This window comes from Rhamphochromis sp. 'chilingali', assembly GCF_963969265.1.
Source record: "Rhamphochromis sp. 'chilingali' genome assembly, chromosome: 7".
In the NCBI taxonomy this organism is placed as follows: Eukaryota; Metazoa; Chordata; class Actinopteri; order Cichliformes; family Cichlidae; genus Rhamphochromis; species Rhamphochromis sp. 'chilingali'.
Window position 1 is genome coordinate 23,924,479 of NC_137934.1, and position 11,391 is coordinate 23,935,869.

The 11,391-nt window shown below is 40.2% G+C and overlaps 1 protein-coding gene across 1 annotated transcript; it reads left to right on the forward strand.

The window, feature by feature from the left end:
- Positions 1–1,587: 1,587 nt before the first annotated feature.
- Positions 1,588–8,226, forward strand: fbxo7 (F-box protein 7). Its single transcript, XM_080887188.1, has 10 exons — positions 1,588–1,650; positions 2,752–2,877; positions 2,961–3,204; positions 4,674–4,925; positions 5,009–5,153; positions 5,247–5,330; positions 5,410–5,505; positions 6,813–6,989; positions 7,559–7,599; positions 7,828–8,226. The coding sequence occupies exons 1-10, from the start codon at positions 1,616–1,618 to the stop codon at positions 8,134–8,136; spliced, it is 1,509 nt and encodes a 502-aa protein (XP_080743314.1). The 5' UTR covers positions 1,588–1,615; the 3' UTR covers positions 8,137–8,226.
- Positions 8,227–11,391: the final 3,165 nt, after the last annotated feature.

Genomic DNA, 11,391 nt, shown 5'->3' on the forward strand with positions numbered 1-11,391 from the left:
CTTTTTCTTCTACGCTCAACAGGCTGCACGCGCATTACTGCCACCTACTGTTCAGTGTTCCACGGTTATTCTCTATGCGGTATTATCCTCAGTAGAACAGCAGTGTGTGGACGTGCTCCAGGATCTCTCTGCTCCTCCTGCTCTGCGGGTTCAATTTCTGTGATGGAAACACTTCCTGCCCTCTGTGAGGAGTTCCTGCCCGTGACAGTGCTCCCACACTCACACGTGTCCTTGCTGTATTGTGAATCATAAACTAAACCCTTCCCTTTCAGTCATTTCCGACAACCTTTGCTGTCGTTCATCGATGATGTATTTATGATTTCTGGGTATTCTGGTGGCCCACGCTGCAAATAAGACACGGCCCTGTCCTCCTGAACTGTGTGTTCAGTCTGCTCTTTCCATCAGTCACTAATTTGTTTTTTCTTTTCTGATTTCTTTTTCTTGTCATGGCAATACTGTTGTGGAATAAAAGTGCTCCACATAGAGTCTTTGGCTGAATTACATCCAGCTTCTTGGCTTTTTAATCACTGAATTTTTGGAGATTCAAAGCGTCATTAAATAAATATTATATAATAAATACTGAGATGGTTACTATGGAGATAAATGACAGAGACAGACACTGCTGAGTGAGATCCACTGACTTATATTAGCAAAGAAAGAGAGAGCAGCACTGATCTGTGAATTCATTAAATGATCTCAAGATATAATAGACAGAAATAAGAAGCGGAAATTTTCAACTTAAACCATCATCTTGTTTTTCTTCTACTTTCAGCAGAAAATACAGTAAGGGTACATCTTTCACTATCTTACAATGCTGTGATTGCAGACATTTCCCAACTCTCTGTGAATGGTACTCATGGTCAATGAGTACCATTGATCAACGGGCTTTGATCAACGGACTTCGATCAGTGGTTATGGATCAATGATAATGAGAATTTGCATATTAATGATCAAGGAACTGACCTCACAGCCCACCGTTCATTCAGTGGGCTAGTTTCAGTTATCGTGCAAATGTACTGTTTATAATGCTGGGGAAACCCACAGTCAGCTGAGACTGAAGAAGTCACTTGAATGAGTGATGAAACGTTTCTCCCACTGACAAAGCTACGTCCAGATGAACAGAATCAACCTTTTGGGGAACATAAAATGCCGTTATTTAAACAGTATATAAAGATGATTAATTTTATCTCCCCTGCAGATTTATTCATACCAATCGAAATGTTCTGGAGAATACTCAGGATTTTATGCAGCCCGGTTGCCGTATTTGTAGTTTTACGAAAGTTTATTTTGGATAATGATTCAGGAAGTTTAGTGACAAGCCTTCAAAACAAAAGCAGAATCTACACAAAGCAACATAATGCATGCGTACATATAAATAAAAAATATAAATACATGCATCTAATTTAATAAAAGTTGTTATTTTGAAAAGTTGGGCCTTTTTACGGCATAATACATTTATTCTAACAGAATTATTACGATTTTTTTTTTTAAAAAACTTTGGTTTATAAACTTTTGATTTGAGTGCCCTCGACGTGTTGTATTATGAAAATCCATCCCGGAAGCGGTGTGTGCGTGTTTTGGGGCGCTGCAGGTTTGTGTGTTTACAGAGAAGCACATGAAGAGTCGTGGATGTCTTCCCGGTAGTTCACGGTGTGAGTGTTCTTCTGTTTGACTTCCAGCTTTCAGGACTACAAACGCTCCTTAACCCGGTTAGTTAACACTAACCCGCGCTAAGCAGCAGCAGCGTCAGTGAAACGTTAGCTAACGATAAGACTGCGGAAACGAAAACGAAACGTTTGTTTTCACGCAGCTCTTTACATATTTTTCTACCTCACAGAGAACCAACGACGCTCTGAAATCAGCGCAAAATGAACGAAAATCCTCTAAATGTGACGTTTTAGCGGTAAAGCGGAGCTAAAGCTGCTAAGAAATTTCAAAACGTCATTAGTGACTCATCAAAAGTTAAATTTGGCAGATTTGTAATGAGGTTTCGTACTTAATGAGCTAAAGTTTACTGTGAGGTTTGGATTTGAATCAGAGTCACTTTGTGCACAGTAAAAATCACGTGATACTTTTTTAATATGTGCACAGATTAAATTAATGTTAGTTAAAGTTCATTAGATATTACGTCACTGTTCACTGATGATCTGATTTAGCAGCTGGAATCTTTTCACCAGACTCCATTCACTTTTTATCTGTTTTTAGTGAAATTTGACAACATATTTTTATGAGAAACACAAATACAATAAGAAACGAAAAATAAGAACCTGATAACAAAAAATGAAATAGATTAATACATACTAAAGAAATGAATACAATTACATACAAAAATAATAATTATTAGTAAAAATTAGAAATGAAACAATTAAACATTAATAGAAAGATGATTAAAATATAATAATAATAATAATGTCTGTGAAGGTTCTCAGAACTGAAGAAGCTTCTCGGATGAGAGGTGAAACCTCTTCAAGTAACTTAAAGAAGTCCAGACTCTTTTCTTTGCAAGCTCCTTTGAATAATAATAATAATAATAATAATAATAATAATAATAATAATAATGATAAAGGAATAAAACAAAGTTGCATATAAATAAAATATTAAATACAACATGGAAATAAAATTATATGAAAAATCAGACTGCGTGATATAAAATCCAAACATGTGAATACAGTTCTGTTAAGAGCATCATGGCCCTCTGCAGTCTGTGCATTACTTAGTGTGAGTCCTCTTCCTGTGTCTGTGTGTGAGCAGCATCATGAAGCTGCGAGTTCGAATCAACAGGCAGACCAGCCGGGTGGAGTTACTTGGAGAAGATCCCAGTTTGAAAGAGCTCAGAGATCACATCCAGGAGATGCTGTTGTCCTCACATGGACTCAGGTCGGTGCTGCACATGTCTAACTCTGTAATCTGAGTTGTGGTTTATAAAGTTTCAGTTATTTGACTCCCTACTTGCGCTTCAGTTCAGACACAGAGTTTGGTTTGTCTCTGAACGGCTCCAAGCTGCTCACGGACACTGCTCAGACTTTGGCATCCTGCGGCATCGTGTCCGGAGATTTGATCTGTGTCCATCTGCCTCAGTCTGAAGCCACAGCTGCCGCCGGTTCAACCAGCTCAGCCTCGTCTACAAGCTCCACCTACACGGCAGCCAAGAGCTCTGCAAACCAGAGGCAAAGCCAGCAGACCCCCATCATGGCCTCCACTCAGGTATGATGTTCACCTCCAGCAGGTTGTTCAGGTGGGCTGGATAGGTGTGTGAGACATATCGAGCCTGTTTCCAGTCCATGTGTGGGAGGTCAGTCTACACAGACTGTAGACTGCCTCGGCCAGAGATCAGAAACAGGCCCAGAAAGCATCCACATACTTCTGGCTTCAGTGCACAGTTTCTGTTTTACTTTCTCGTGTTTTTATGAGCTGAATTATAACATAAAATAATTCGCAAATACAGACACACCACAGAGCACACAGCAAGGGTTAAAGCTGGTTTAAAGGGCCACACCCCCTCACAGCTTCTCTTCTGTGGATCCACACGAGGACACACTTAATTTCACATCATCCAACACTGATGACACTCTGACTCATCTCAGTTTGCATCAGCAGCATCAGACTGAAAGTGTTTAGGTGAACCAGCTGTGCCTCTGAAACCTGAGATGTTTTGTTTGGAGCTGGACGAATTCACAGGTTCAAAAGCTTTCTCACCTGATACTTACAAGCTTTCAGGGAACTTTGGATTAAAGAACAGTTAAAAGTCATGGGCGTGCCAGCCTTCATCGTGGAAGCACCGGCTCTCTCGCAGCAGTAGAAATCTTCACATCTGGAAAGCTGCAGGAGTCTAACGGAGCATTTTCAGACACATCCTCAGCTTCACATCACCAGACACATTTTTAAATAGCGAAGTCTCAGTCAGCCTGAGAAGCATTTATATATTTGGTGCTTGGGGCGCTTTTAAATCCTTACAGATGTGCGTCTCATGAACAGCTGGAGAGAAAAACAAAGTTCTGCAAAGGTTTAAAAGGATGAGCTTTACCCATTGCAGGAGATGGTCTCCAGTGTTACTGGTGCCAAAAAATAAAAACAAACTCACTGGAAGAGCATAGTGGGCGTTAAATCTGTGTAATGGTTTGATGGTATTTTAAAATTCCCTATCATTCTGAAAATGAAGACAAACACTGATTTATAATCGTACGGTGTTCCACAAGGTTCCCATCCAGGCCCCTTGCTGTTTGTCTTTTACAGTTGTCACCACAAGTATTTGAAAACTGACAGAGCCTTGGTAGTTTAGCCTCGTGGGTCATCACAGAATATTTCATATCAAACAATAAGACTTTGAGCTTTAACTCGAGAAGACAACAAAGTGTTGCGTTGACTGTTCAGGAATTTCAGCCAATTACAGTCCTGCATTTTCAAAGGCTGGTCAGCAGAGGCATCATTGTTCACATACTTATGGATCTGACTGTGTTTTGATGTTTGTGGTCAGCTGTAACATTAAAGGAGATCAGCCTTGACCTGTTTATGGCAGGTTGTTGTTTTTGATGTTGTTCATGTCTGTTTTATATTTTATGTTATTATAACAAAGAAACAACAGCAGATTATTTTAGCCTGTGCCGCGTCACTCATCAGACCTGACGATGGGGCGTAGACGTGCCCAAGCTCACAGTTTTGTTGTTGGTAAACAGCCGAGCAGCAGCAGCAGTGTCAGTGGGGCTGCCGGTCCTGCAGTCCTTTCAGAGTCCCAGCCGTCCTGTGAGATGCTGGACTCTGAATCTTCAGCCTCCATCTGGGAGCCAATGCTGTGCAGTGAGGCCGAGGAGGGTCAGGCACCACTCTCTCTGGAGCTCCTGTACCACACGGCCCAGCCAACAAGTCCCAATGATGCCATCATGGTGGCCGGACATCTCCTGATGCTCGAGACTGGGTTCATTGCTCAGGTGAGGCGAGGGGGACAGGTTAATATCCTGCTGAGTAAACAGGTGAAGGCAGACGCTTTGAGTAAGTGTGTGCGCCTCCACAGGGCACCGAGCTGAAGCCCGGTGAGATGCCTGCTGGATGGAGGTGTGCAGGTGGAGTCTACAAGCTGCAGTACACTCATCCTCTGTGTGAGAGCAGCCTGGCCTCGGTGGTGGCTGTGTGCATGGGCCCAATGCTCGTCATGAACAGTGAGTCCTCTTTAAATGGGCTGAATTTATTTTTCTTTGACCTTTTAGTGTTCAACTCCCACTGTGTTTCTGACCTTTTTCTTCTTCATGCAGCGACTCTGAAGGTTACAGAAACGGTCGACACTGTCCGCAAACTATGTCTGAATGCATCCAGCTACGTGACCAATGAGTGGCCAGGTAAAGCTGTGATTGGTTGGCATAACGCCACCAGCACAGGAGCGTCTTTGATTAATTTTCTGTGTCTGATGTTGTTCAGGAGGAAGTGCTGCAGCAGCATTTAAAGACCTCAGCAAACTGTCCCGACTCTTCAAAGACCAGCTGGCGTACCCACTGATCGCCACCGCCAGAGAAGGTAACACCCCCTCTCAGATGAGTCACAACATGCTGGTGCTGACATCATCCAGTTCATCAGCTTTAATCAGAGAAAACCTCAGAGAAGTTAAATTGCTGTGAACATTAGCCATGTTACAGCTTTTAGTGAGTTTAAGAAAGATTTTATTTAAATCGATGTTCAATTTCATTAAAATTAAAATGTAAAACTCAAAATCCCACTCATAAAAAACATACAGGGCAAAGAGAATTATATTAACCAATCAAAATCTTAATGAAAGTTATTTAAAGTTATACAAAATTAAAAGATTACTCCTTGAATTTGCAGCTTTATTATAAATTTTAAGACATTTTGACATGTAATTAAAGCGTCTCTTAAACTGTTCACTTGCATTATGTAAGGGGATTACATTATTAAATAACTTCACCATAAATTAGCAGTAAGTGCCTCTAAAAGTCAAATTTATTCTGTATTTTATCACCTAGGGCAGGGGTGTCAAACTCCAGACCTCGGGGGCCGGTGTCCTGCAGGTTTTAGATCTCACCCAGGGTCAACACACCTGAAACAAATGATTAGTTCATTACCAGGCCTCTGGAGAACTTCAAGACATGTTGAGGAGGTCATTTAGTGATTTACATCAGCTGTGTTGGATCAAGGACACATCTAAAACCTGCAGGACATCTGCCCTCGAGGCCTGGAGTTCGACACCTGTGACCTACGGTGTTCCCCAGGGTTCCAGTTTAGGTCCTCTGGTGTTTGACTTCTATGTGCTTCGAACTGAGAAGATTAGCAGCTTTAAAAGTTACATGTAGATGACACTCAATTTTACGTTTCTTATGATCAAAACATATTTTGATCGAAATCCCATTTTATCAACTACATCATCTTATTTAAATACCAAAGAACAAATAACTTTTATTTGTAGTAAAAAAGTGTTGGATAAAGAACTTATATGAGTGTCCATGAAAGGTTTCATCCCAACCTTTGAAGCCATGAGTTTAAAAAAAAAAAAAAAAAAAAGGATTACAGATTATTTTGCCATCTTAAATTCGTTTTTTACTTTCAGACTTGAGTTCATACAGAGTTTCCTTTTCTAGTTTTTCTTTTCACACAAACTCATTTGTTTTGTAATAAACTATTTCATGTTAATATCCCGAAGAATTCTAGTAAAATCTGTCCCGAAACATTTGGGAAGCTGCTTTAGAGGAACAGCTTGTTTGACTCATATGAGCTTGAGTCGCGTTTTCATTGATGATGTTTCTCTGTAAGCAGATGCTAACGTGCTAACATGCTAATGTCTGGTACTGACAGTCTGTGATGTGTTTCAGCGATGGCTCTCCCCGTGGCGTTCGGTCTGCCTGCTCTTCCTCCGGAGCTGCTCCTCCGAGTCCTCCGCCTGCTCGACGTTCGCTCTGTGGTCAGACTGTCGGCGGTAAGCCGGCACTTCAACATCGCCACAGCAGACTCGTCGCTGTGGAGACACCTGTACCGCCGCGACTTCGCAGGTGGAAAAAGAGTCCCTAAAACTATTTCATTTATTTTTACAATTATTTCTGCAAATTTCTCTAACTATGGGTCAAATGTTCCACTGACACTGTTTAAATGTTCTTTTTCTTGCTTTTTAGATGTTCTTGATTTTTTTTCTATTTTTCACCCTTAGAACACCCTTAACTTATTAAAACCTGTTATAATGTCTTAATTTACTTATTAATTAAATAATTTTCAGTGAAGTTTTAAACAGCTTACTCTACATTAAATATTAGAATCTGAATAAGATAATTTAAATGACAGCATTAAAAAAGAAAATAACATTTAAAAAATGTAAAAACAAATCAGTCATTATTTTCTCCACAAATAAGCAGAAATTGTGGGGGAAACACCTGAATGTCCACTGTGTTTAAGATAGTTTTTAGAAATAAATAAACTAAAAAGTATCAAAATATTTTCTAAATTTACACAGATTTGAAGTTGTGAAATGAGTCAATTAAATTTATTGATTGATTCATTGTGATTGTCCAGTTTTTCAACAAAATCATTATAATTAAAGTGACTGATTGTGTTTGCCGTTTTTCAGATTCAGGCTCAGGCAGATCCAGAGACACAGACTGGAAAGAGGTGAGAGAAACACTTCATCAAAGTAAATAACTAAAGAACTGTAAACTCTTAAAACCTCCTAATGTGTCGTTTTTAATATGAATATTTTAAGGTAATAATAAATTAGACTAATGTGGGGCAGATTGATGATAGCTCGCAGAATTTAAGCTTTAATGTGATTTGTTGTTGATTTTTTTTTTTTGGGATTTTTTGTGTAAATAATTTAATTTGTTTTTATTTGTTTTCCAGCTCTACAAAAAGTCGTACAAGTTTCGCTCTGAACTTCGAAACGCTGCCCCGACCCGCCCCCGCCCCCTCCTGCCTTTCCATCCAGGAGACATCTTCCACCCCATCCCCTACCCTCACTTCCCCCCGGTGCCGGGCATCATCGGTGGAGAATACGATCAGCGACCAAACCTGCCCCACGGCCTACTCCCCCGCCCCCGCTACGACCCCATAGGCCCGCTCGCAGACCCGCACAGACGACCTCGCCACGACTTCCACAGAATCCGACCAACAGGAGGGCGACCTTCAGACATCCGACGAGGATTCATCTGATCACTCCGTCACTGATCACATATCAATGACACAACTTCCTGTTTGACTCCGGGTTGACAAAAATTCATTTTCACAATAAAATCAGAATTTAAAACATTCTGTCTGGGAATCATTTATAACCTCACAACTGAACAAAATCTTTAAATCCTTTTATTCCACAAAGACAAAAAAGTAAACATTTTAATTTAAAGTTATAATTTTATGTGACAGCCATTTATTTATGGGTTAAACATCAAACAGAAGAAGTTTGAAAAATGTCAATTAAAAAATGCAATCTACAGGGTGGGCCATTTATATGGATACACCGTAATAACATGGGAATGGTTGGTGATATTAAAGTCCTGTTTGTGGCACATTAGTATATGTGAGGGGGCAAACTCCTCAAGATGGGTGGTGACCATGGTGGCCATTTAGAAGTCGGCCATCTTGGATACAACTTTTGTTTTTTCAATAGGAAGAGGGTCATGTGACACATCAAACTTATTGGTAATGTCACAAGAAAAACAATGGTGTGCTTGGTTTCAACGTAACTTTATTCTTTCATGAGTTATTTACAAGTTTCTGACCACTTACAAAATGTGTTCACTGTGCTGCCCATTGTGTTGGATTGTCAATGCAACCCTCTTCTCCCACTCTTCACACACTGATGGCAACACCGCAGGAGAAATGCCAGCACAGGCATCCGGTATCTGTAGTTTCAGGTGCTGCACATCTCGTATCTTCACACCATAGACAATTGCCTTCAGATGACCCCAAAGATAAAAGTCTAAGGGGGTCAGATCGGGAGACCTTGGGGGCCATTCAACTGGCCCACGACGACCAATCCACTTTCCAGGAAACTGTTCATCTAGGAATGCTCGGACCTGGCACCCATAATGTGGTGGTGCACCATCTTGCTGGAAAAACTCAGGGAACGTGCCAGCTTCAGTGCATAAAGAGGGAAACACATCATCATGTAGCAATTTTAAATATCCAGTGACCTTGAGGTTTCCATTGATGAAGAATGGACCCACTATCGTTGTACCCCATATACCACACCAAACCATCACTTTTATTGTTCCAACAGTCTTGGAGGGATCCATCCAATGTGGGTTAGTGTCAGACCAATAGCGGTGGTTTTGTTTGTTAACTTCACCATTCACATAAAAGTTTGCCTCATCACTGAACAAAATCTTCTGCGTGAACTGAGGGTCCTGCTCCAATTTTTGTTTTGCCCATTCTGCAAATTCTGTGCGCCGATCTGGGTCATCCTCATTGAGATGCTGCAGTAGCTGGAGTTTGTAAGGGTGCCATTTGTGAGTAGCTAATATCCACCGAAGGGATGTTCGACTAATGCCACTCTCCAGTGACATGCGGCGAGTGCTACGCTGTGGGCTCTTGCTGAATGAAGCTAGGACAGCCACTGATGTTTCTTCATTAGTGACACTTTTCTTGCAAATCCAACACTGAACCAGTTTCACAAAACTTAGCAAGCAGTTTGCTAACTGTAGCATGGGCGATGGGTGGTCTCGTAGGGTGTCTTGCATTGAAATCTGCTGCAATGACCCGGTTACTGCATTCACCAGATATCAACACAATTTCGATCCGCTCCTCACGTGTTAACCTCTTCGACATGTCAATGGCTGTGAACAAAGAGAAACTTGGAAATAACTCATATATTCTTATAGTAGTATGTAAAATTATTGCTATAGGTTGTAGTATTATTATATCCTTATAGTTATTTTATATCCCTATATTTAAATAATGTTTTCATATCTGTAACACAAAATTATCAGTAGAAAACATGAGATTTTACTTTACAATGTTCTTTAAATCTTTATTTTTGTCTAAAAAGTTTATTCATAAACTTTATTATTAATTAAATGATTCATGTCAAAAATATATAATGATATTAAACGAGTAAGTACAAAAATGAAATATTAATTTCATTAGTTTCCAATATTTTTAACACGCTTATCCCTCTACTGCATAGCGTTGCCCTGAGGCAACAAACCACATTTTCATGCCTCACACTGGGCCTTCAAAAAAAACATTTTTTTTTTTGTCAAATAATGCGACAACTTTCCAATAAAAGGATGAGTTGAAGGTGGTGTGACTTTCATTTTTTTTTGGGGGGGGGGGGGGGGGGGGGCTGCATTACATGAGAGACATCTCCATTAGAAGGTAAGATAAAGATCACTATTTTACATCATTATAGTAATAATAATAATAATAATAATAATAATAATGGTTTGCATTTATATAGCGCTTTAGTGAAATAAATGTATATAAAAAACACTTGTATGTGCATGAATATGTTAAGAAGTATATTTGATTGTTTGTTCTACTTTTTAAAATTTATTTATACAGTAAAACTGTTAATTTTCATTCTTTGCCTCAAGGCAACACTGTGGAGTTAGCCTAATTTTTTTCAGGCAAAATAATGCATATGTGTGTAGAGATGTGTTTGTGTGAATTTATAGGATCATAGTCACTGTTTTTTACTTTACAATCTACTGATAATTACAGGACATGGACGTAAAAACCTTTTATGCAAGGAAACCAAGGGAATGTGCAGTTAGGGACATTCCCTCAGAAAGTGAGGACAGTGAGCTTTCAGGGAGTGACAGGGAAGTGGAGGAGTGGATCCCTGAATCAGGTTTGAGGGACACTTAGGAGCTCAGGGGTCAGTTGGTAAAGTAATTGTGTGTGTGTGTGTGTGTGTGTGTGTGTGTGTGTGTGTGTGTGTGTGTGTGTGTGGACATGTATTACTTATTGTTGTGGGGACACAAATCTGTTTACACACTCACATTGTGATGTCTCGCCTACTTTATGGGGACAAATGGCAAGGTAAATCATTACATTTTAGGGTGAAGGCTTGAGTCAGGTTTAGGGTAAGGTTAGGGTTAGGTTCAGGCAGGTAGTTGTGATGGGTCAGGATAAGTCTCCAGGAAGTGAATGGAAGTTAATGGAAAGTGATGGAAACACAACATGTGTGTGTGTGTGTGTGTGTGTGTATGTGTGTGCGCGCAGGCGTGTATGGGGTTAGGATCAAATGTCGGATGTATTTTGGTGGTTTATTGTTCTGTGAAATGTTTACATTGTTTATTTGTTGTTTGATTATTGGTTCATCCTTGTTGTACTAATAAAACTTATTATAGAATAACTTCGTTTTGACTACCCTTGTCGCACAATGTTGCCTTGAAGCAACAAACCAATATCTGTTTGGGGTGGTGGGGGGGGGGGGGGGGGGGGGTGTCAAACTTTATGATTGAT

What these genes read in the sequence shown, in the direction of transcription:
- fbxo7 (XM_080887188.1), top strand. Translation starts at nt 1,616, where the DNA reads ATGAAGAGTCGTGGATGTCTTCCCGGTAGTTCACG. An exon ending in TTGTCCTCACATGGACTCAG is followed by an intron (nt 2,878 to 2,960) that starts GTCGGTGCTGCA and finishes CTTGCGCTTCAG; the next exon opens with TTCAGACACAGAGTTTGGTT. An exon ending in CCCAATGCTCGTCATGAACA is followed by an intron (nt 5,154 to 5,246) that starts GTGAGTCCTCTT and finishes TTCTTCATGCAG; the next exon opens with CGACTCTGAAGGTTACAGAA.